This window comes from Odontesthes bonariensis, chromosome 5, assembly GCF_027942865.1.
Source record: "Odontesthes bonariensis isolate fOdoBon6 chromosome 5, fOdoBon6.hap1, whole genome shotgun sequence".
In the NCBI taxonomy this organism is placed as follows: Eukaryota; Metazoa; Chordata; class Actinopteri; order Atheriniformes; family Atherinopsidae; genus Odontesthes; species Odontesthes bonariensis.
This window is the reverse complement of record NC_134510.1, coordinates 34,980,090-35,005,918: the sequence shown is the minus strand read 5'-3', so window position 1 is coordinate 35,005,918 and position 25,829 is coordinate 34,980,090. Positions and strand designations below refer to the sequence as shown.

At 43.5% G+C, this 25,829-nt stretch overlaps 1 protein-coding gene across 2 annotated transcripts; it reads left to right on the top strand.

Annotated features, from left to right (window-relative positions):
* On the top strand, positions 1–25,829 carry LOC142380404 (ubiquitin-conjugating enzyme E2 E2). 2 transcript variants are annotated; one of them, XM_075466238.1, is made up of 6 exons: positions 1–199; positions 1,530–1,713; positions 2,386–2,436; positions 17,906–18,038; positions 21,482–21,629; positions 24,991–25,829. In XM_075466238.1, the coding sequence occupies exons 2-6, from the start codon at positions 1,538–1,540 to the stop codon at positions 25,086–25,088; spliced, it is 606 nt and encodes a 201-aa protein (XP_075322353.1). In that variant the 5' UTR covers positions 1–199; positions 1,530–1,537; the 3' UTR covers positions 25,089–25,829. The 2 variants fall into 2 exon arrangements, with proteins under 2 accessions (XP_075322353.1, XP_075322352.1); XM_075466237.1 differs by having other exon boundaries at positions 3–152.

The window sequence follows — 25,829 nt, the reverse complement described above, 5'->3', positions numbered from 1 at the left end:
GGTTTTTTCTGTAATCGCTTTTCTGGTGCTGCCTGCTACCTCGAGTTAAACAGCAAGGACACGGGAGCGAGCTGACGGCCGTGAGAGGATATACTTGTTACGGTACCTTGGGACTACGACGCGGAATTGCAGCATCGACGGCCAGCCGCCAGGTAAGGACGACACCCGCGTCCAGCCGCCGCTCGTAGAAACGCGAAAAGTAAGTAAATGTCCCGTGAAAAGTGTCGTTTTCCAGTGAAGAAGAAGAAGAAGAGGGAGGAGGAGGAGGAGGAGGAGGAGGAGGAGGAAAGAAGGGGGGTGGGGAGGTGGATGTGTGGGACGAGCCTCCCTTTGTGCCGAGGCAGGGTCACTGCTCTTCAACGCTCAATGTGGGCACTCCAGAAACGGCGAGGAACCGCACATTTAGCCCCCCGCGCCGCTCCGCTCCGCTGGCCCTGCCGCTGACCGCCCCCCATCAGCCCCACCGTTCGCAGTTTCGGACCAGTCCGACAGAAACGCCTTCTCTCGTTACAAATTTTCAATGAGTTTGGGGGAAAAAAACGAGGCCCGATAAGCTTTTTCTCCTCTTTAAATACCCTTCAGCGGTAACCCTACTTTCCGCCTCCCCCCAACCCCCCCCCGGCCTTGCAACGTTAGCTAGCTTCCAATAATGTTTACGGTCGCTTTTGTAAGGACGGCTCGGTTGCGGTCCCCCAGTTGACCCCCTATTGTGCGTTTCATCCCCATAATTGTTGATCTACCTGGCTTGACAGAGCAATGAAGTAATGTCTGACCACATACACTCGTCTTAACTTGTGTCTGCTGTTATTTTCGGGGTTGTAATGTCATCGTTTCGGTCTCTGCATAGCCGTTGGAGCGTGTACATTTCAGCCGTTGACGTCCCCTATCATTACCGTGAAACGCCCCCGGGGAAAGGCGACCTGCCCCCCTGCTTCAGTTTATCGTTTAGGTTCACTTTTTTTGCCCACCAGGTGTCTTTTCTGTGTCTGTTCTTTTGTTACATCGGGGGTACATTTTTTTTTATCTCACCTATGTCTTTGTGAAGAGAGCGTTTTGTTCAATTAGCCTTGAACAAAACGCCATTGCGCGGATCGCCTCTTCAGTTTCAAGTGTCTCTATCATCGATCTGCAATTGATGATTATATTTGTATTATATGTTGGCATTATATTTGTATTATATGTTGGCAATCTGATCCCAAACCATCATATTATCCAGTATTCGTTAAAAGAAAAAGATAAAGCATGACACAGGACAGCAGCAAGGCTGTTTAGTTTGTGTAAATCTGAGCCAGTGAAGCCAGTCTTATAAAGTCTACTCAACAGCTACTTTACAACATATATAACCACTCTTTGACTATTAGATGAATGTCTCGCATGAATTAAACTGTGATCTGTGCCACTACAGATTTGTAAACTTCATCCAGCTTCATCCACATCCAGATTAAGAAGGATTTTATGTGGAACAGACGGATGACGGACACCTGCCCACATCTAAAGTTTTGACTTTCCTCGCTGTCCGTGTTTTTCAGGGCCCACGATGTCCAGCGAAGTGCAGAGACCTGACGACAGCCCCAGCACAAGCGGGGGAAGCTCGGATATCGAACAAAGGGAAACGGTACCACCTGAGCAGGAGCGAGAGCAAGCACAGCCCAAAAAGAAGGAAACCAAGATCTCGAGTAAAACCGCTGCTAAACTTTCTACTAGTGCCAAGAGGTAAGCTGAGGGGAGGAAAAAAAACAGCCTGAATCTGAGTTTGTAGAGCAGGATTTACACAAGCACTATTTGTTAAACTGAAGCCGCCCCCCCCCCCCCTCCCCCTCAGTGCCTGAGGGTGTGAAGTTGTATGAAAAGACTACAGTTCCACAGGCGTTGTCATTTCAAACATCTGTGCTATTCGGCGTGACACCAAACCCACAGAAAAAGAAGGTAACACATGGTATCGAAATGTCACTGCTGTCGTTTAAAAGAGATATTCCCCTTCCAGCCTGTTTGTTTTTATGAGCTCTGCTGCGCTCCCGTTTCTCCTGCTTCTGCCGGATCTCCACCGGGCTCGGCGCTTACTTCCAAAAAAAGCCAGGTGATGAAAGAATTACGCAAGCAGCTGAGCAGGGAGTCTGTCGAGGCTGCTGCATCTTTTTATAAAAGTGACCGAAGGGGCCATCGCCTCCCCTTTCTGTATGTCCGCGCCTCTCTGAAAAGCAGTCTGCGTGAGCACCGTTTGCCCTCAGCTGCTCTTCAGCATCTCTGATTCATATTCTACAGAAGAGCAAAGATTAGCTTGATTTTTCTGCAACACAGACCATTCTTGGGTCTTTCAAACTGCTTTTATTCACTCGGCGCAACGTTTAACAGGAATATCTCTTTGTCTCTCTTTTCCCTTTCCAGGATTCAGAAAGAGCTTGCAGAAATAACACTAGACCCCCCTCCAAACTGCAGGTAAGGAGATTCAGCCTTCATGTGTTTAAAGCACTTCAGTAATGACTCCTGAGCCTGCGTGCACTGATGCTGTAATGAGTGCAGACAGCAGAAATGCGCTCCTTTCATGGCTTCTTGTCTGTTTGAAACAAAAAAAAGGAAGGCCACGCTGTAACGCACTCGTTTAGTCTCTGTTCTCATAACGCTTGCTGTGTTGTTTTGTTTGAGATGGTAATCTCAGGTGAATAAGACCGACCGCAGCCCGTACTTGCGTTTAAGTTGCTGCACGCTGCAGCCTTTTACACGGTAGTATTACGGTACCACTGAAATGGTGGGAAATGAGCGACTTTAAGACCTGTTTCGATTCTCGTGTGGTCCCCCCCCCCCTCGCTTTGCTGGGGATTTACCACAGACAATGGTTATTGTGTGCAACTGCTGCGGCTCTCAGCCCTTTGAGGAAGAGAGATGGTCGCGAGCGAGTGGTAGACCACATGTGCATCAGTCTCTGTGGACGGGACAAAAGGCGTACCTCTGGGGTGTCACTCAGGAGCCTGCCTTTATTAACCTAAAATACACAAAGTGACACATCCATTGACTATAGCTCTGTTTAGGGCAGCACAAAGATTACTCTCCATCTGCATTCTGCTGCAAATTAAGAAAGGAAATGGAAGCTGGTCTTTGTTGAAGACACGTGGGAGATTATGATGTTTTCTGATCATTTGAGACTGACTATACTCCTTCAGAGGCACCTGCTTAAAAATGATTAAGGAAAACGGCTTTGTGTGACTCATCTAGTGATTTGAAATTACTACACCCTAGACAGCCTTGTTTATTGCATGAATTAATCACGCCTGCTGGCTCTCATCAGAACCCCGCCATCATTAACGATAAACATTGAGCTAACCTTTTTATTTCAGCTCACAGCCCATTTTTGTTATTGTACTTGAAGCTGAAAGAGATGTTGTTTTCCTCAAGGACTCTAATCTATTTCAAACCCCTCCTCCCACCCCCCCAAAAAAAAAAACTAGGTTGGCTCACATGAAGGATTTAGCTTGAGGACACAAGTAAGTAATTTGAAAGTAAAATAATCGCTGGCGGATATTTCACAGTCATCGTCTTAGTGGGGGAGCTAGTTGCCTGGGAAACAATTAAGCTTCTTCAGGATTATCCTTTTCTGCGTGTGTTCCCTCTCCGTGCACGAAAATGACACCAAAATTTAATAATGCGCATTCTGTGGTGCCCTCAAATAGATTAGACCCTCTGTTAACAATGACGGGGGATCAGATGCATCGAAAATATCTCAGGAAAAAACAAACACGCTCGCCCGAATGAGCTCAAACGTCGTTTGCATGCAGCTCAATCCTGGTCAGGTCGGCCTGAAAGGTTATTCATTTAATTCGCTGTGACAAATGGAGTCACAGGCTGTTGGTCCCCCTTCAAGGGGCACGTACGCAGAGTTGTGTTGAAGAGATTCTACAAATGAGATGCTGGGGGCCAACTGATGTCTGCCTTTCCGATCCTCTCACCATCTTGCTCTGTGGCTTTCTCATCATGCAGTTAAAATCTCTAATGAATGGAAAGTCTCGCTTTTGTGTATTTCAGTGAAGGAAAGTGTTGATCTAATTTGGTGAAACATTCGTGGCAGGAGCTGCCCACTTAATAAGTACAATAAAACACGCATGCCTTTTCATCAAGCGTCCATTTAAAGGTTACTGCGATAACACTTTAGCCGCATTAAATACCCTAATCTGCCGTTTCTGTATCCGGCCCCTTGATAAATCACACACTGAATGATGCTTCCTGGCTTTCTCCCACTCAAAAGTAATGTTTATGCTTAAAAAAAAAAAATCAATTTCCATGCAGTGTGACCAAATCTGTGTGGCGCTGTGCAGGGTCACTGCTTGGGGACTGCGAAAGGTTTAAAACTGACACGGAGTCGTATCTCTCCCGGCTTTGTGGCGGCTCGCTCGTCACTTTGGCAGTTGTCATGCATCAGAAGAACGGGTGCGAGTTGGAGCCCAAAAGGATTTGACACAGCAATTATTCTCCCTGACATACACTTCAAGTATATTGTACAGGCAGCTTGTGCCTCCACACTGATTGAAGCGGCTTTTGAAAGCTTTCCAGCAGGCTTCACAAATGCTGTTTTAATCTCGCTGAGAATAAACTTTGATTAGATGCTCTTAAAGAAGAACATGACAGGCTTATCGGTATCTCTGGACTGAAAGCCGTGAAGATTTATATTTATGTTGTTGTCGCCCGAACAAGTGTGTGTCCACAGTTAATCTGATGACGCTGCTTATGTTTGGGCTGTTTTTTTTTTTTTTTAAGTTGATGTCGTGAACTCGTAATGTTTAGGCCTAACTATTGTTAAAAAAAAAAAAAAAAAAAAAGGCTTATTGATGGATTTGGAGATGGTTTTCTCTGTAATTTGATCATTTGGTACCTTAAATGTCACCATTTCATAACTCCCCAGGTTATGCTGACCACTCTGGAAGGCATTCATTTCTCTTTTAACAGAAAATCTGGAACAAATGAACTCTCCCCATTTTTGTTTGATGATACAATTTAAACAACACTAAAGATGGTTGTAGGTGATGATTCTGCTTCATCTCATATAATTGCATCCTGTTCCTCCCACTACCGCCTCCTCTGCTCTTAAAAAAAACAACTCCTTTATGCTTCCTAATTCATATTTCCTTACCTATTACACGTGTGTCATTTGCATTAAATTGCAATAAATGCTTTAGCAGCATTTACTAACAACAGCTTTCACTGGCATTTCAAGCAAAAATGTCCAAATTGATCCAAAAATCACAGCTACTGGTGATGAACCCTGCCGGTTTGGACTCATCCTCGAGGATAGACAAACATACATCCGCCACAGCTGCAATGTAGTGATAGCAGAGCAACGTTTCAGCGCCTAAAACATAATGGTAAATGTCAGGGTTTGTATCAGACCATCCAGAAAGCCATTTTCAACTTCTATTGTTCAGTGATGCTCGACAGTAACGGCAGAATAATCCCCTGCTGGAGAGGTGGAGATGCCAATTTCTCCTGCTAAGGCAACTTAGAAAGATTAAATTGAATGCAGCTGCAACACATGGTGCACTTGGGTAACAAGTTCAGTCCCCCCACACATCTCTGCCAGTTTGCTCCTAATCATTGTGGGAAGTATAAGAAACCACTAACTGAAGTGGAAGTAGATAAGCCTGAAAAAAAAAGTCATTTATGAAACTTAACCACAGAAAAGCTCCTGCTGTGATTTGAAATGGAATCTAAGATTCATACAGATTTTTTTTTTTTCCCTTATATTTGACCAAATAAGCAATTGTAATTTATTAGATTTCAATCAAGTTATTTCAAGTGCAAAAGTTGGTAAACTTACATGTACATATTTGTTGTTTTAGTTGGATCTGTTTCCATTAACAAGCTTAAGCCATCAAACACTAATTTCTGTGAAACCGCACATAGATTTTCATTTTATTCTCAAATATTAGTTAGAAATTGCTATTTATTTGGGTGGAAACCCACCTATCTGTATGGGCTGTGGTTCTGAATGTCATCAGCATGCTGACGTCCCCACAAAGTGAACGAAAGCAGAGACATTCCTGGCAGACACGAGCACTTTGGTTTGTTGGGCCATATTTTCCTGCTTCTCTTCCAACTCGCTGTCTCATTAATGTTTTGGTTCGAATGCTCTGTCTTTCTTCGTCTGTGGGGCTCTTTGTGGCAGAGGAGCTACACGCTGTAATTTCAGCAGAGTTCTTGTTTTGACATGCAACATAACATTAGGTAATCATACCGAGCATCGGATGGAAAACGATGAAATATCTTCTGTTGTTGTAGATCGGTTTGGGCATTTTCAGGTTAATAAGAGACAGAAAACAATACAAAAGCACCAATTGTATCGTAATGGCTCTCCCTGTGATAAAAGGCAACGGGTATTTTATTTTGTGAAAATAACAGGAAGTGCGTTGCTCACTGCGGCTAGCTTTAGCGGCGAATTCGTCGGAACAAAATTGTAAACAGCCGGTATTTTGTCAGGTTTTCAACACGTTGGGGATCTAAACGACTACTTTCTCGCCTGAAAATGTTTCAAATGTTGCTAAAGTTTACAGAGTTTAGAGCTTAAGCGAAATCAGCTTCAGGCCGGCTGATTTCGGCTCGGGCAGGAGCGAAATGCATTGTGGGTAAACGCTCTGCATACTGTCTGATTGATCAGTATTCGCTTTCACAGCCCAAGACTGCATAAATGTGGTGTTGCTCCATTGTTTGTTTTCGATGTGAACAAGCTGGCTGAAGGGGATGGATTTGGACTTGGCCAATCGATGAGCCGGGTTTTCTTCTTCTGGCTTCTTGTCAGCTGTTGTGACTGCGTGACGTTGACCAGGCGGTTCGATCCGCTTTAAAAAGTGCAGTGTGAAAGGGAACCGAGCACCCGAGACTATCCTGGTGTGAGACTACATGAAGCGATGCCCAAAACAGAGTTATCACACAGGCATGGCATGCTTTTTAACATGAATATGTATCTCCATCATCATCGAGGCTCACGGAGAAATGAGGCTGCCTTTGTTGAAGGTTCTGACCTCCAGCTCTGACGGGATCGTCTTCGTGTCTGGTGGTGTCTGCTTATTAGCTTCCTGCAGGCCCCTGGGGGGGTCGTGTGTGTGAGTGACACAGCTGGCGTAATTTTTCACAGCGTTACCATTAAGCACAGCAGGAAGGGCTTATCAATATTTATGAAGCGGTGCGGTGCGGGGGGGGCTGGAGGAAAGGGAGGGGTGAGCGCCAGGAATACCTCCCGGTTATTCACGTTGATCAACTCGTGCATCGTGCGTGACAGCGTCGAGCAAAACGGAAGGGAGTAAGGATTTGTGGTTGTGAGTGAGGAAAGCACACACACCTGCCTTTTTACAGTTGCTAGACAATGTCAACAGTGAAAAGATGTTGTCTTTTTGCTCCTTTCAACCACATATCTTCATATCTTCCCTGACAGTCATCCAAAGAAAAGTCTTTCTTAAGTAAATACACACCCTGTCTGCAGCCACCTCACACCTCTGCTCCCAGTTTAGTTTCAGTGTGCTGGACAAAAAGGATGTTCTTGTGAGGCCAACAGCTAAAACATAAATATCAAGTCGGCAGTTCATTGTGATTTATTAGGAGTGCATTTTGATTTTGTAACCTGTAGAAACTTTGCCAAATTTAAAGATCTTTACGTAAAGATGCAGAAAAGCTTTTCCTTTAAGAAGGTGGCCTTTTGGCTGTTGTTGGATGGAGCATGTGAGTCATTGCTTGAGGGAAGCAGAAAAGCAGATCTTGGCTGCAGTTGAGATGCATGTCAAGAGAAGTGATTAAAATTGCTCATAATCAGAGATGATCTAGTTAATTGATTGGCCCAGATTCTTGGATATTTTCTCTCTCTCACATAATTTGCGGCTCTTTAGATTCCTCATAGGGTCACATCTTACATGCAAAATTGAGTTACGGCTCACCTTCGCCATTTAGTTTTTCCTGCTGTCGTCCCAGTACACATGGAGGGCAGTCGAGTTAATAAACTAAGCACATGTCACTGCAAATATACTGTCTTTAAGATATCTGAATAGGTATTTTGTCAAATGAAAATCAGGATTTTGTCACCGTTTCTGACACATTCAACCATCCTGGAAAAGAAACTGAATTATGCAAATGAAGACGATATAATTGGGAATTCGGCTGTTACACGTTGCTGTTTATACAAATATCAGCTTCCATTTTCCAGCTGTCATGTAAACACGCTAATAGTTTTATCTTTGTTGGATATTATGCACATTGATCTCAATCTGTGCACATATGTGACACATGCTGAAAGTAGTTTTCTGCTCAAACAAAGCACGGCCGCCCTCATCGTCTTCCTCCTCACGCACAGATTTGATCTGAAAATAAATCCGTTTTCTGCCTCAGACTGGAGGTAGCGCACGCCGTCCCTCTGACACAGGCTCCAGAGTTTGATTTATCCTGAATGTTTTCCACTGCGCCACTTGTTTGACAGTGAACACGGCCTGTTTTGATTCATGTATGTCATTGAATTGTCAGTGTCCTCATTTGTGAGGTAGTTTTCTGGCAAACATTTGTCCACAGTGTTATTAATGGTTTTGCGGCGTCGCTGAGCATGAAGCACGGCGTGTAGACATTTTGTGGCAGTGTTGCCGTGACGACACCGCTTTCACAGTCGCTGTTTGGGTCGTTGAGAATGACTAAACGGTAATCTGAGGCTGACTTTAAAGCAAACAGGAGAATCTTTTGGCAAGCGGACAAACACGGTAGCTCCCATTACTCTAGTGACTGGAACCTGAAAACCTAATGGCTTTTCTTCGAAAGTCACAAATCTCTTTAGTTTAAAGTGTCCCTTTGACATTTGCTCTTAGCGTTCTGCTGTTAGTGGTGAAATGAGGAATAACCAGAGAAGAACATCCAACATGACTGCACTTCTCCTTGCTGATTTGTTTAACTGGCACTTTTCTCTACTTGCAAACCTTGTGGTTGAAAGGATGTCAAGAGTAGAGACCGTATGGGGCTCCTCAGCAAACCTGGCAGCTCAGCTTGCTCCGGTCACTGACCTTTTTGGTAATAAATCCAATCCCACAGCCACGCTGCCAAATGGCTGCCTTGAGTGCTTTTGTTGAAGTAGCACGGAGGCCGAAGAGGCTGTTTGTAATTACGGCTGAATAGACTTTGGTGGAAGGCTGTAAAATTAAGAATATTAACATCCTGCTTCTTTGCTAATTTAGTTCATAAACTGCTAGAGTCTGCAGTTTTGTGTCCAAGGCCCATCAGTTATAGTCAATCTCTTCCTGCAAACCATTTCACACGTCAGCACAAATTCTAACTTGTTTTAGTCAAACAAGGCAAAAGTGTGTAACTACACCGTGACAGACCCAGGTTGGTATTGGTTTTTAAGCCTCTGCACATTAATTCTGATTTTTAGGTCTGATTTTCTGTAAAATTCTCTGTTTTTGTGGTCTTGTTCTCATTGTTTCAGTATTAGTTTTGCCATCTGTCACCTGTGCTGAGCTGCACTGTTTTGTTTGATGGGTGATATTTTTATGACTCATGAGGTTGTCCTGTTTTCTTTGTGCTAAGCTTATGTATTATGGTAATTATTTATATATATATATATATACTCTGTGGTAATCTTTGGCCTGAGGCAAACATTTGCTCTGCATCAGAGTCTGGGAGCATGCAGCAGCACACATGCTGGCAAGAAAAACGCTTACCACATCAGAATCTGTGTTGTACCTCTGAGGCATTTTGCAGAATTACCAAGAAAACCTGGGGGTAACACACAGATTGCCTGCTGTATTTACAGCTTCTGAGGGTATGACTTTAAACCTCAGTGAGTGCAAACTTCCTGAATGTGAAAGGCCACTTCTTCAAACCTCTCTTACAAAGTATTATTTCTCAGCTGAGCCCAGCATGCAAGGTCTGTCTCCCTGTGGGAATACAATTATATTATATTATTCCCTTTGACTTGGAAAGCATGTATCCACCTCCTCAACCGTTTCCCTCGTCGCTGGATAAACTTTCCGGTCAGTAATTGCAGTATTCATCGTGCAGATAAACAGCAAAAGGCTTGATTAAAAAAAAAAACAAACCATGTCATTTCAGACTAAAAGACGAGAGAGCAGAGGAAGGAGGTGTCACCTCAGCTGTTGAGCAGCACAGTAATTGGTCTTGCAGCTCTTTCACGGTTGGAGGAGAAGAAGATTGCTTCATTAAAGTTCCTCCTTTGATAACCGCGGCAGCCGCACTGACAGAACAGAAGACCTTAACCCAATGACTGTGCTATTAAGAAAATCTGTGCCTGTGGAGAATGAGCTGGAATGACAGAAAAATGCAGATAATGGCTTTATTTGTGCTTGGCTGTATTCACAAGCTGAAAAACGTACCGATTTGCAGTGTGTTTTATTTCTGCTCAGACAGCTGTTTACCGCTGCCATGAACGGCTTCCTGTGTGAGAGGCGGCTTAAAGAGAGCGCTGGTTCTGTGGCTTTGCTCTTCCTCACACATGGGTTTGATGAAATAAATGGAACCTCATCTTTAAAGTATCAAACACCAATGTTAGTCCAGTTGTACGGGCTCTCGCTTCACTTATCAAACCAGCTGTGGTGAGCACTTTTATTCCAGTGGTGAAAAACCCCAAACATGAAGCCTTATATGTCACTGCTGCTGCACGTCGCAGTGTCGGCCTCCATCGCTGTGCGTGCACGGACTCACAGCTGCAGGCACATCAGGTACAGGACGTATATGCTGACTGACAGATTCTGTAACACCTCTTTTACATCTGCTTGAAGAAGTGCAGATGTTGTGTTGGTGGTGGCGCCCTTTCAGAGCTGATTTAACTTTAGAACCTTTTAAAGAACCTGTTCTCTTTCCCACGAGCCAGGGAGCCACAACAAAGACGCGTCATTAGCCGCGTCATTAGCCGCATTCGCACTGTAACCTTTTAATCCACGTGGCCGTTTTTTCCCGCATTCGCACATTCAGGAGCTCGGGACCACGGCCCTCAGTTCCTGGAACCATTTCAGCTCCTTCTCCACAGCTGGGTCTGTTCTGGTTTCCATAGGAACACATCTGACGGATGTGTTTGGTGGTCGGTAGCTCCGCCCCTTGTCATGCTATCACGGCTGAAATGTTTCCTCATACGACACAGACACAACCTGCGCGTGTTTAATAAGTTAAACCTCCACGTGGTCTCCTTTGTCTGCGGCGCTCTGCTCTCCTTCCTTCATGAAACCAAGAAGTATGGCCTGCGCTCCATCCTTCGTCTCCTGACTCTCTCTGTGAGCTCTTCCAGCCTCCATGTTAGACGCCCGATGTGATTGTCCATGATTAATATCACCATCATGCAGACCATGAACACGGTGGCCTCCCCGCTCTCCATGTTAGCTTCTTGGTGGGGTTTTTTCTTCTCTCCTTACTTTTCTCTGGTTTTGTTTTGTTGTTGAATGTGGCGCTAAAGTAACACGTCGCTGTCGCAGACTCCACCTGACTCATGTGAGAATGCAAACTGAAACAGTTCCCCTGGGGAAGGGCAGCTATCAGAACGAAATTCGAGGAGGACCGTTCTTAGAACTGCTCTGTCCGAATGCGGCTACTGCTTTTTGTTGTTGTTGTTGAGCATCTCTCTCATGTATTCTGAGGAGCACCGTGCATCTCCACAATCCGTGCAGTGTTTGTCTTGTTTCCAGGCGATTCAATAGGCTCGTGTCATTTGTCTAATTTGTGCCTTCTCGTCTCCTCCGTCCTCCTGCCTGCGACCCTGGAATAGATCACAGCCAGTTGTTGTGGAGGATGTTTTAGTTCAGTCTAGATTTAAAAACGTGTGCTAATGCATTTTAAAAGTCTGGTTAACCTGCTTATTGAATCGTGCACATATCAACACGTGTTTACTCGTGCTTTCTCGCAGTGTTGTCTCTGGTGTAATTTGATATATTTAACATCTTGCATTTCATTTTGCACTGCAGTGTCCTAAAATAACACCAGCTGGGATGTCTCAGTCTTTTCTTGAGATTTAATCCTGGTCACAGGTGATGAATTTGCATGGCCTCGTGAATTCACCTGTGAGAGGCAAACGCCTATCTGATGACTACCCCTCTTTCATCAACTTAACCTGATCCCTGATGTCTGTGGGAATTGGCTCTGGGTGACGATAACTATGAGATATGTTGGAGATGTTGCAGAGATTAGCCCAGCTCATGCTGTCAGATAAAGGTTATCTTTTGGCACCAATCTGCAGATTGCCCTGACGATGAAATAAGGCAGAGGGGATGATTAAATGGGCAAAGGACATTGTGGTTTCACATACCGCACTGTATCATGGCAAGGAAAAGGTCATTCAATATATATGGAAATGATTCCTGCTGTCTGTGATTATGGGGCCTGACGTGGGTAGATTCTTAGTAATGGGGTATTAAAGTATAAAATGACAACTTAAGCCTGTGGAGCAAGATCAGTGTGAGATGTAATTGCTCGTTTTTTTTTTAATTTTTCAAAAAAAAATTTTATGCAGACAACACAAGCTGTTATGTTGGTTCCACATGCAGTGAAGAATCTGAGCTGTTGTCTCTGTTGGGGAAAAAAAAGCAACGTCAGAGGACAGAACAAAGCTGAAAGAAAGGGAGCAGTGTGAGGCTGTGGTTAAACTCTATTTTGGTGCTCTGTTGTGGAGGAGCCAGCCCAGCTGTCAGAGTGGGTTCCTGCATGAGGATAATCTCTGAGGACAGGGCAGTGGCAAGATTCTCACAGACACCCGCACACTAATGTATCCCCCACCCCTGAAACAAATGACCCAAATACACACTGAATTAAGGCATTTGGCTGATTTATACTGCAGATGTGCTGTTATTTACTCAGTTTTTTTGTTATTTTCGCCCTAAGCAGGACTGTTTCGGAGGTCAGGGTCATGCGTTTGTGATGAGCCGGTCTGTCACTTTGGAGAGAAAATGATCATCTCACACAGATGGAGCAACAGAGGTGGCGGGAAATATTTAAGAGGGCGGGGTGTTGGATTGTTGCTGGTTTGTTGTTCCTGGCACCTTTTTGTTGACTTCATAGTGACCTTTAGCATCAAAATATGAACTTACTGACCCGAAATAGACATAATGCAGTGATTACCTGGTGTTTAGCGAGAGCTAAATATGTCGGCTCGGTTTTGACCAGGGTCAAAGGAACATAAGCCCGCTAAGCCCTCATCACCAGGTTCCCTGAAGAGTTGACGTGACTCAGCTTGTGCATCTCTTGAACAACACTGCTCACCTCTTCCAAACCCAAAGCTGATTGAGAGACTGTCAGACCGGGAATGAGCTGGCCCTCAACCAGCTGCAACAAAGCACCAAAGGAACGCCGAGCCGCTCGAGGGGGGGCGGTTCCCCAAGCAACAGCCAGCAGTGGCATGCATGTTCACTTATTGACTTAGCCTACAGCCCTTGTGTGGAGTGAGGGCCAATGCTATGGGCTCATCTCTATCTTTCCATCACATCTAAGTTATCATCTCCTCTGCACAAAAAAAATTGGCACATTTGTCCTTTTGAGATACTCAGAAATGGAATAGGCAGCTTTCTCTTTCACCACAGTGTCAAGGACTCCTTTGAGGCGTGTAGGGGTACTAAAGTGGTCATATCGAGGTGTGCACTGTACAGAAATGTAAGCATTGGTTTCATGGATGAAGCATTACCATAAAAGGCGTCTTTTACAGCAGTAAAATGGAGCCAGGAGGTGTTCAGGAAATATTTCCATCGAAGTCGAGCTGTAAAATTACCTATGGAAGAAAAAAACGGCACACACCCGCAGATAAATGGTGAAGTTTGTGTCATCTGTCTGCATCTGAAGGGAGGCTGAGGCCTTATGACAGACCGATAATCACTGAGCGAACTGATTGGACCGAGCCGAATCGCTTGTTTTAAGCTCTTTCTGGTGTACGACATGTAAAACTTTGTCTTCACTCCACAATCATTTCTTCCAGATGTTCCCTTTCTTTTGATCACGTTCAACCAACACTGAGGACAAACGTCTGTTCTTTCTCCATCCTCGGTCTCAAGCTGTGTTTTGTTTTGTTTTTTTCTTCCTGTTGTGGCTGAAGTTTCAGAAATTACATTTAAACACTGCAAGCTGCCGACAGCTTTCAGTGTTTGTTTAGTTTTTGTCCATGAACACGTAAGAATGGCCATTCTTTCCCTGATTTGGAGTGTTATTTACACCAAAACTCAAAAGAATTACTGGCAAGTTGTTTAGAGTTTGGGGTGTGTTTACTCATCTGTGAGGAGCACTTTCCTCTCTGACTGTCAGATTGTAACATTTTGTGTTAGTCTGTGAAATGTGGATTCGATATGTCGGCTTTCTGTAGGTTTTCGTGTTGTACTTGTGAGGTGAGACATTCTCATCCCATCACAGCTGGCCAGTCGCCACCTGCAAAAAGCCGGCCGTAAAGTTTGGTTTCCGTTGTCACCTTTGTGCACTGCGGCGTGCACCAGAAGTGATGTTATCGCTGCTGACACGAGTTGGGCTGTTTTGGCTGCTCCCAGTTTATGTAACATGGCACATGGGGTGCGGCCGGTGTTTCTACAAAATAGATGAGATAGACCTGCGAGCAGGCGCCACCGCTGCAGTATGTGGACGCCCGGCTGCTACTGAAGATGCGGACGGACACTTTGAGAAGGATTAGAGAAGCTGAGAAACATTTAAGGAAGGAAAACCCTGCCTCCTGTACATTAAACAGCTTTATCTTCCTCATTGGTGCCTGGATGAAGATATTACTGAATGCCAAATCCCTGTCTCTGATATCAAACCTGTACTTTCTTCCTACATAATGGATAAATGGCAAGCCGAATGGGACAACTGTGCTGGAAATAAGCTGCATGAAATATGTAATACTGTGAAACAAATCAAACCTCCATCATTTTCATGTAGACATGATCAAGTTGTCTAGACAAGGTGTAGAATTGGACATTCTAGACTCACTCATTGTTTTTTGTTAACTGGAGGTGAACCTCCCCTATGTGATCTTTGTGGTAATCCCTTATCAATTAAGCATATTCTATCTTGCTCTGCCCTTAGAATAAAAAGGCAGCAGTTTTTTAAAGAAGGTACTATAGTAGGTATTTTTAATAAGGTCCCACCTTTAAAGGTTTTAAACTTTTTAAAGTGCATTGATGTGAACAAACTTATTTAATGTATTTATTTATTAACCTCACTGTTGGTATTTAGAGTTAAGTGCAATGTATTACCTGTATTAGCCATGAAATACCCATAGCTGCTTAAATGGCTTTAAACGAAAACAAACAATCCTCATTGGTGACGACTGTAATTTATGGCCAGACTGCAGCAAGTCGAGCGTGCCCAAAGCCCACGGTTCACACCAGTGTATCAAGCATTTCAGAGGCTTCTGGCAGCCTTTTTATTTTCCCGTTTTATCACACGTGCTGCAGCTTTTCTAGATACGCATGTCTCTGCCTGAGCATTAACAGTCCAATATGAGATGACTAGCTCCAGGTGAGTCAGGCTTGCTGTCAGTTTCTCTCCTTTCTTTCTGTTTCTCCAGTCTGTTATGATATGCCGTGTTTGAAACGTTCAACAGGCGTGGTTTCCACTTTCATTGGCTGAGTCTTTGCTGAGGGTTCATTGAACAAATCCTCCCCTGCCGTGTTCTCCACAATAATAGCACACTAGATATGTGGTCTGTGACGTGTTCGCACGCCTCGTGCACTGCGTCTTTGAAGCGGCCACACAAAGAGCTCCTCGTCTGCGGTGTAAATTCTGATTATCCTTGGATCTGGACCGTTTGTCTGCGACCTCCAAAGTTTGTGTGTGATATGAAGAGCCAGCTTTAAATCTTCTAGTGTTGATTCTGGCGAGCGTTGAGCCCCCGAAATGGCTGCTCTGGGTCGGCTTCTGTTGCTGACGACGCCGGTGAAACATCAGGGAAAGATGCTGAAACACTTCGCAGCCATTTGTAATACTCAGGGTGTTATTTCTCATGGTGTTTATGAGGTTAGCCTGAGGGAATACAGAGTTCACATGAGAGATAGGCCAATTAATCGGTCAGCTGAGTATTCAGGACAGTTTTTGCCACTCTGAATTAATCAGTATTGGCTGACATCTGAGTACGCTAAGCAGATTAGCGGGTGGGGGGGGGTCACATCTGTGGGGCAGCACAGTTTTGTTGCTGCAGACGTAAACGTAGACCGTAAAAGAATGGTCCACTTTCAGCCAAAAGCCTGCTGGAAGCTGTGACAGCTGTTGGAAAATCAGAGGAGACAAAGTCGTACTATCGAGACTAAACCAAGTAATTATTCTTATTTCTTCCATCACTTCTATCTTTCATTTTCACTGTTTTTCACTTTAAAGTCACACCGGTGAGAGAAGGAGATCAGGAGAGTTTCACAGCGTAATGCAGCAGCCTGAGCTGAAGAACAGGCTACAGTACTTTGTCATTCTCATTGAATGTAAGTTGTAAATTTAATTGGCAATAATATTGAGTTTCATTTGCATTCAACGTTGATGCTTTCAAGGACCAAATCCACTACTTCCCTCATCTGTAGAGGGCCAATAAATCAACATGTTAAAAACTCCTCCTGAGCATTTTCCTCCAGGAGAAAACTTGACATCCATCAAAGCTCGTTTTAATTTAATCCGTTTAAAAACGGCAGAATAATATCTAAATGTGAGCAGCGGATCATACTGTGGTTTGTCCTAACTGCTATCAGATGTCGACATCTGTCTCTTTCACCCATGAATTCTACTATTTTGGGGTCATTTCCTTCTCTTGGTTCAGATGTTTCTCTGTCTGAACAGAATGGAACAATGTTTGTTTGGAGAAAACAAAACAAAACCTGCATTTTTTTTAGTTATTTGGTGCCTTTTAAATTCAAGCAACACTGTTTGTTCCTGCCACAACGAATTAAACGAGTGTTGCAAAGACCCCCGTAATCCAAATGTACAACATCTGTGTCCTTTGCTCAAACACAACTTTCCATGCTCGTGTTGGAAGTCTGGACCTCAGCACCTCTTTAAACGTGAAGTTTGTCTCCTTCATTTTCAAAATTCTCATTCTTCCAATAAAATCTGAGATTTCCTTTGAAACAGCTGAGGTCCAGAGAGGAGAATTTATCACAATTAGCCATTTAAAGAAGGCTTAAGAGAGGGGCTGTGTGAAGGGATGCAAAGTAGATTAGTGGAAATTTACATGTGTTGACACTGAAGGAGGAAGGAAATGTCTAATATCTATTTATGGAGAATGATCTATTGTCAAGGGCATGCTTGGAGCCAGATGCTGCTCTTAAGCGTTTGTTGTTTGAGGCTGTTATGCTTTCAGGAAGTATCTGTCCTGCATTAGTGGTTTGAATAAAAGTGAGTGGTGATATCACAGCCTGGAGTGAAAGTAAAACCCGTGTGCCTTCAGTTCTCAGGCACACATTTGTCTGCACATCTGCCAGCAGCCGAGTTAAACACCATCCCTGGTAATTACATGAAATCAGAGGGATTGTTCATTGTCCTGAGCTTTGTGATCTGGACATTGTCCCGGCCTCTGCCTGGCTTTGTGCGACGCCAGGGCCCGACCACGAACAACGGTGGGGGAGGGAGCTCCTAATATGGAAATGGCATTAATTACTTGGCCAATACAGCAGATGTGACCTTCAGCCTCCACTCTGCATAAATACTCAACCCCCCTATGGAAAAGACATGTAAAAATCTGTCTGAGTATGAAATCATTTTAATGATTTTTAACTTTTTTTACTTTTTTCTTTTCACCCAACTCTCATTCCTGACGTCTATGATCCAAATGATGAAGGATAATCTAAATCCTTGTAAAATAGCCTCAAACTAAAAGCCCTCAAACCTCGTTAGGAGTTTGCTTTCCCTCAGCCCGTGGGCACGTTTGAGCACCAGGATGTCGGTTACAATGCGCCGTCCTGATTAACATATTAACCACTCCTTTGTTTCAATTTTCCAGCGCCGGCCCCAAAGGGGACAACATCTACGAGTGGAGGTCGACCATCCTGGGGCCGCCGGGCTCCGTGTACGAGGGAGGGGTCTTCTTCCTGGACATCGCCTTCACACCAGACTACCCATTCAAACCTCCCAAGGTCGGTGGCTTGATGACATAACCAGGCAGATATTTGGATGTTTGAGTAACAGAGTGGGTAGCAGACGGGACCTGATTCTTTTTCTTAGTGGTTCACACATGAGAGGAGAGAAAATATCAAGTGCTGTTAATCCATTGTTTGGCAGGAACACTTCAGTTCTAGTTAACCTGAATATTTTTTAAAAGGTCTTACGAGGCAAAGGTTTCCTGAGCGGCAACAAAAAAACATTTTGGGTAAAAATGCAGAGAAAGCAGACCGGATCAAAATGAAACTGGATGAAACCTAAAAGCATTTACCAGTGGCTCCTTCATAGATTTCCATAATGGTTCCATATCAAGACGGTAGTAGCATAAAATATTTAATTTGTTGCGTGAAAGTGTTTATCCCTGCTGTTTGGTCTGAATAACTGCAGCCCAGGATGCTGTGAGCTTATTTATTACATGGTGACTGGAAACAAACCTTTAAGTGATTCTCAGTTTATTAGATGGTTTTAAATGGTAGTTAATTATGTGGGTGCTTCATCAACCAGCCGCTGCAGCTCTGTGACCGATGAGTCGCTTTAATCCAAGTCAGCGCCACTATAAGCACGAGCAGAGTTCCATTATCGTGTTTTTTTTTTTTTGTTTTTGTTTGTTTTTATCAACGGGTTGATGCAACACGCCAAAAATGAAAAAAATGTCCTTTTTTTAAGCTAAATGATCGCCTCATTAACTTCCCAGGGTGTTGATCGGTGGTCTGGAGCAGGGGCTGCTCCCATTGGGCCAGCTGAACAGAAAGAGTGAGTTGATCAGTTCCTGAGCTTGTTGACAGCTGGATCTGGACTCCTCGGTGCTAATTCTATGAATATTTGTGGAGTTTTTAGCTGAGTATCAGTGCTGCATTAAATTCCGATCCCGTTAAGCTCTCGTGTGTTAAAGTCTCGTTGTCGGCGGGGCCCTTTAGTGATGCTGAGGGTATGTCGTTACTGAACAGGCATAGTGTCGGGGACAATCTCTTTTGAGTTTGCAATGCACCCAAAAGCCCCCTCAGTAGGCCTTCACTGCCCCCCCCCCCACCTCCTTCCTTCTCACTCTTTGTGCTGTGTAACCACCAGCTCTGTGTTTGACAGCAGACTCTAACAAATCCACAGGCTCCGGCCCAGCTTTCTGTGGCCACAGGGCCTTGAGTGTTTCCGCCCCCTTCAATACCTCGAGCCCCTCCAACACACTGTGATCTGCAGCCAAAACTCTGCGCGCACACACATGCTAAACCCCTCAGCCAGTTGCTGCCATACAACAAGTTGCCGAATGTGCTCACATGGGACGCTCAGAGAATTTTGGATCCACAACCCGACCCCCTTTTTTTTTTTTTTTTTAATATCTCTGGACTCTGAAAGCGAAACAGGAGTCTTCCCACTCAGTCTGACAAGTTCATCAGGTGGATGTTTCTGAGTCTGAGCCAGAGCCAGCGGGGGAGCAGAGGCGGTGGGGGTGGAGGCGCTGGTTATTTATAACGTCCTGCCTTGTGTGATTTTTGGGAATGCCAAGGCTCATTTGAGATCTCCTCTGGAGGATCAGGGTCAGGAGGGCCAGATGTTGGTGATTGGAGCAGCAGGGCAAACAGAGGTGTCACGACCAGATGTCTGGCTCAAGTCTCAGCCGAGCTGGCAGACCCAAACAGCCCCGTGGTAGGAGGCTGTTGGCTGGAGGGGTATGTTGTGCTTCATATTATGAGTCACTCCTGGAGACGGTGTTGTTGGAGGAGGCTGTTTACTTTTACAAGTAAGGGAACTAATTGACACTTGGGTGGTGGAGTCCAGTATTTCAAGTCAAAACAGAGCACTTATTGTTGTGGTGCTTTGATTTTACACCATGCTGCCCTCTGTTGGTCGGCCCGTCTCACTTAAAAATCAAATGCTTGTTTGAGGAGCTGCTGAATTTTCAGTATTTTAATTTCACCAAAAATTAACCCAGAAAAACAGAACAGATTGATGTGGAGTTCTTCTGGATATTGTGTGTATTTGCAGCTAAATGCACATCCAGCAACGGTGACAAATGGTGTCAAATGGCCCCCAGTGGAGCAATCATGCAGAGCCATTACGCCACCATTGATGCTGATACATCAGTGTTGAAGTGGAAAAAAGAGAAAAGGGGAAGTGAAAGCCTGCAGCAGCTTTTAGCTGCCCCCTCTGTCTCACCTATTATTACAACAACACCTTTAACGTGACAGACCACACAGCAAATTATCATTCCAACACATTCCAACATTAAACCCCCATTTTAAATGCATCAGCCCCGGCCCACAGGCGGCTATTTAAGGTTTAAACACATCATTTGTTGCCTTCTTCCTGCAGGATGGTAAAGTCTGTGGTCGGGTGTAACAGAATATTACATGTCCATAAAGCAATTTAATCTTTTATTCTGTTCTGTTGACATTTTCTAATGGAAAACACAAGCAAATAGTCATTTTAACTCAACTCAACTTTATTTATAAAGCCCTTTAAAACAGCTGTGGCTGAAACAAAGTGCTGTACATGAATAACAACACGAAATATTAGGCATAAAACATAAGAACAATGTAAAAACAATAACAGAAACCGTCTCATGCTGGGTTAAAAGCCAGGGAATAAAAATGGGCAGTGACGGGGCTTGTCTTATGTGAAATGTTAAACTTTATATTATCCAACAAATACTGTAAGGATAACCTTGTTTTACTGGAATTGTTTGAAAATATACTTTTCTGTTGGAGAAAAAACAATAAGCAGCAATCTTCATAATGAATTTCTTATATTTACCGTAAACAAATCCAAAATGTCACTAATTTAAACAATAAACAGCCTTTTGGAAGTAAAAACCGAGAGAATGGGAAGTCCACTTAAACAATTTTATAAGCAAAATAGCTTCAGTTCAGACACATTATCCGTAAAGTTTGACTATTATTGAGAAGGAAATGTGGAGTATTATTCAGGGAAACGCTGGCGAATTTAGTGGCTACGTTTAGAATATTTCAAACCGTTAGATCAAAGTTAGTGTTTCCTATGATGAGGCAGGTGTAAATCAGCAGCTGTTTGGTTTGACGTCTCACGACAGGAGAACCCTGGGACCAGATTACCTTTTAATGTGAGGCCGTCACATGCAATGGTGTCAGCAGCATGTGAGCTTTGCATGTTATGACATGTAAAAATGTCGTTAAATATTAGAAGTCCATTAAATATATGGTTGGGTTGGCTCGGCATTAAGGAAGCGGGGAGAAAAATCCTGTCCTAACAGAATCCAACAGCGCCTCCAACATGCTAATGAACCCAATTAGCAGATTGCACGGTGTCTTTGAGCCGTAACTTCCTGATGTAAAGGGTGTATTTGTTTAACTTAAGATGATAACCAGTGGCTGCCTGTAGTTTCTATCTAATCACACAGTGAATAAGTGTAAAGACCATCATTTGTTTGATGTTTTTGTGTCTGCAGGTAACTTTTCGTACGAGGATCTATCACTGCAACATCAACAGTCAGGGGGTGATCTGTCTGGACATCCTGAAGGACAACTGGAGCCCCGCCCTCACCATCTCCAAGGTGCTGCTGTCCATCTGCTCCCTGCTCACAGACTGTAACCCAGGTGAGACCCAACATCCGCATTTAAAATCTTTTAATGTGACATATTCTGCGATTTGAGCAGATTCTGTCAGTGCCGGAGTCCCTGAGAGAAAACGGGCTCCTTCTCCTCCGCTGCGAATGTTGTTTTCACTTTAACTCGAGGCCAAAATTTCAATCTGACACGCAGTCAAAGTCATGTTTCCAGACTGTTAACGGTGTATTAAGTAAACCGTGACCAATTCAAACCCTCATTGTTTCCCCAAGGCCGTCTGACACTGACAGCTCTTTGGCACAGCTCGTGCTTTGGGGTCGTAAATAATAAAACCACTTTATCACCGCAGAAAAAAGAGCAAACTGACCTGCCGTGTTTAATAAAAACAAATATTATTACATTAAAAAATAACTGTAAAAATAACACAGATGTGTCACTTGGCTTGAGAGCAAAGTTCCGTCCATCACTTTTCACTGTGCTGAAGCGCTGTCTGCTGTTGTTCAGCAGCATCGGTACTCTTAATGCGTATTCTATATCATTTAATATGATTGAGGATAATGGAAATTAGCCAGTTAAAAGGAATAAACTTTGAGAGGTTATTGCTTTTCAAAACATTGAGGAGACACGATGAAGAAGTAAATACGAGCTCCTCAGAGTCCTCGCTGCTCCCGGAGGGGATTTCATTCATTTCCCTGTAATTGAGACGGTGAAATCAACTCGACTGAAGGTCAACATAATCAAATAAAAACTAAATCTGAGTACACATCCACCCAGTCAAAAAAGCTAGTTTATCACGGATGGATATGATTCATTTTTAAATCAAATTTAGTGGAAAATCTGTTGACAGATGTGGGCTGCTACACGTCACGTTTCCTGGGCTTGTTGGAGTCGTTTAGGAATGACCTGCAGCTCCAACTATCCCGCTACGATGCCGACTCTGAGCCATCAGAACCCTCCTGTATCCCAGGATCTTTAATGGGAAAAACATCTGTGCGGTTAAATGCATGCACATTGTGCCCTCCTTCAAATGCAGCAGAACTGCCTTCATTACTGCTCCAGCTAACAAGTCTCCACTTTCAGTCGTGGTGTTACTTTTATCAACCAGAGGCTCACAAACCCACGCAGCCTCCTTGACTCTCTTTCATTATATGATCTGGTCCCGAGGCAGCAGGGGGGTAACCTGGTTCTCACGCAGATGGATGTTTCTCATCCATCTGGAATTTTGTTGGTTGCCTAGCTGTTCTCTGCTGTGAGTAGGCGGGGATTGTATTCAAAAACCTCTCGAACCTGATTGGAGAATTCAATGTGTGTGTCACGTACTACTTCGACCAATCATATCGAAAGCGGACGTGACGCGTTGGAGCGCGACCAGTCTGTGGTGGAAAATAAACAAAACACAACAGCAGCGAGCAAAGCAGGAGCTAGCAGCAGCTAATCTGTTAACACCCCGCCCCAGGATTGTGATTGGATCTAGGCATAGAGGCGGGCCCGTTTATGGGGTAACCGAAGACTTCGGGCTCAACAAGGCGCGCCCAGACCCTCGTGCGAGCTCACGAAGTGTAACGAAGATGCACGAAGCACGAAGGGTCTGCGTGAGAGCCAGGCTAGCAGGGGGGGGGCTCCACATAGCTTTTTCTTACATATAACGGCAATATATTCTGTTTGAGATATATATATATATATAAAAAAAAAATTTCTTTTTTTATTATTATTATAATCATTATTTATTTATTTATATATATTTTTATTTTTCCTTAAAGGCAAGGCAAGTTTATTTGTATAGCACAATTCAACAACAAGGCGATTCAAAGTGCTTTACAGAGACATTAAAACAGTAGAAATAAAAGGCATGATTTAAATTTTAAACAAAAAAGAAAGAAATGAGAGCAATGGATAAAATCAGTAGTTAAAATGTGATTAGGGAAAAGGAAACAAACACTATAAGCGATGCTTTTTTCTCCCTGTGGCTCTGAGCTCTTTCCTCACTGGAAACACTGAAAAATGGATCACGTGTTACTCAGGTGTTGCACTTGTGACGTGTAATTTTAGTTTACTTGAAATTTCCTTCAGTCTTTTCATTTTAACCTACTTAAAATGAAAATAGTTTTTATAACATTGTTTTTTTGTTTGTTTTTTTGCTCCCCTTCTACTATTTTACTCTTTTTGTTCTTTTTTTTTTTTTAATATGATTTTGTCCAAATTTAAACAACTTTTCTATATGAAAACAGGACGATGAAACAAAACAGAAGTCAAAGCTGTAGATTTTCAACATTTTCATATTTCAATAAGTTCATCAGAATGTTTTGCTTGGTCATCTTGGCCTTCTTCTCACAGTCATCATCTCATAACATCCCTGTGGAGGTTTCCGCAGGGATGTATCTGTAAAACTGTAAATGAACTAGTTAAATCTGCTTCACCTCGATTTGTTAACCTGACTTAACCGCTCAATTTGATTTAAATAAATAGAAACGATGCAGAAATAAATGCCTAAAGAAAGGCATTTATAATTATGTGTGAAGTTGTGTCCGTTTTGTTTTGAATTTCTAGCCTGAGTTTTAACTCGGTAGATTTGATAGAAGTTGTCTGAAAATAGAACAAAACTAATGAAAAGAATTCAGTAAACCCAGAAACGCAGCAAAGGATTAAAGGGATAGTTCGCCTCTTTTGACATGAAGCTGTATGACATCCCATATTAGCAATATCATTTATTAAATTTGACTTGCCCCCTGCTGCGTCCTGTGAGCCGAGTTCCAGCCTCGCTTTTTGGCGTTGACGAAGGTAGTCCGGCTAGTTGGCTGGGGTTTAAAAAATAAAGCGTTTTGCTTCTCAAAAAAATATGCGTTCAAAAGAGTAATACATTTGCATCACAAACTTGTTCTCCAGGAAAAAGTCAGACTTCACAATCACTTGGCGCTATTTTCTCTCCCTTCATATCACCGCCTGCTGACAGCCGCGCCTGTAACGGTGTTTGCTGCTCGGTCTGCACGGTCTGCACGGCAGGCAGTGATACGAAGGGAGAGAAAATAGTGCCAAGCGATTGTGAGGTCTGACTTTTTCCTGGAGAACGACTTTGTGATGCAAATGTATTACTCTTTTGAACGCATATTGTTTTGAGAAGCAAAACGCTTTATTTTTTAAGCCCCAGCCAACTAGCCGGACTACCTTCGTCAACGCCAAAAAACGAGGCTGGAACTCTGCTCACAGGACACAGCAGGGGGTAAGAAAATGTTCATAAATGATGTTGTTAATATGGGATGTCATACAGCTTCATGTCAAAAGAGGCGAACTATCCCTTTAAAGCTGATGTACAGAGATGGAAAAATGCTGCCGTTGTGTTCTGATTCCCGGCTGATACTGACTGATGTCCACGTTGTGTTTCTGTACCTTTCAGCTGACCCTCTGGTGGGAAACATCGCCACACAGTACCTGACCAACAGAACAGAGCACGACAGAATAGCTAAACAATGGACGAAGAGATACGCCACATAGACTCCCTGTCGTGGACCTCCCCCCTCCTTTACCTCTCTCTCTCCCTTCACTGAACCTCTCTCTACCTCTCACCCTTAGTCTGTCAAAGCACACTCACTAAGTGCATCGGTATACCTGCCCTCCCGTCACCCCCTCTCTTCCTCCCCGTTTTACCTTTTCTTTGCAAAAACGAAAAATATATATCTTAAAAAAAAAACGACAACAAAAAAAAATGTCCTTTTTGTTCCTTGTTGACTTGAAAGCTTCTTTTTTTATACAAAGAGTAGATTGGGATTTTTATTTTCCAATAACTGAATGTTGGAAGTATTGTATTGGAGAAAAAAAAAAAACACAGAATATTATAAATATCATACACATTGTCCTCCAGCTATACAGTATGTATTCTCATTTTCTTAGCGGCACCTGGAACAAACATGCAGAAAATGCTTTTACTTTGTTTTTCCTCGTTTTTTTTGTTTTCTTTTAGTATTTCTCGTCGGTATGTTATCTGCATGGAAACAGGAAGGTTTGCATCAGTGGATTCTTCATGCTTTTTAACTTCCTCTGATTTTGTTTGTACTGTATGTATTTTTTCAAAGGCTTTTGAGGCAGACCACAAAAGTATAGGTCTGCCTGTGAAAGAGGCAGGACTTGTATATTTACTGGCTACCCGCCACCTCTGCGATGGCAGAGTGGTTTGTCGTGCACTTGTATTTCTGAAGCACCCAATAAAACACACTGTGGTTGGCTTGTGAGAAAAAA

Excerpts from the sequence above, each read along its gene's own strand:
- LOC142380404 (XM_075466238.1), top strand. The coding sequence starts at position 1,538 with ATGTCCAGCGAAGTGCAGAGACCTGACGACAGCCCCAGCACAAGCGGG. Across the intron at positions 2,437-17,905 it reads GACCCCCCTCCAAACTGCAG|CGCCGGCCCCAAAGGGGACA; the intron begins GTAAGGAGATTC and ends TCAATTTTCCAG. Across the intron at positions 21,630-24,990 it reads GCTCACAGACTGTAACCCAG|CTGACCCTCTGGTGGGAAAC; the intron begins GTGAGACCCAAC and ends TGTACCTTTCAG.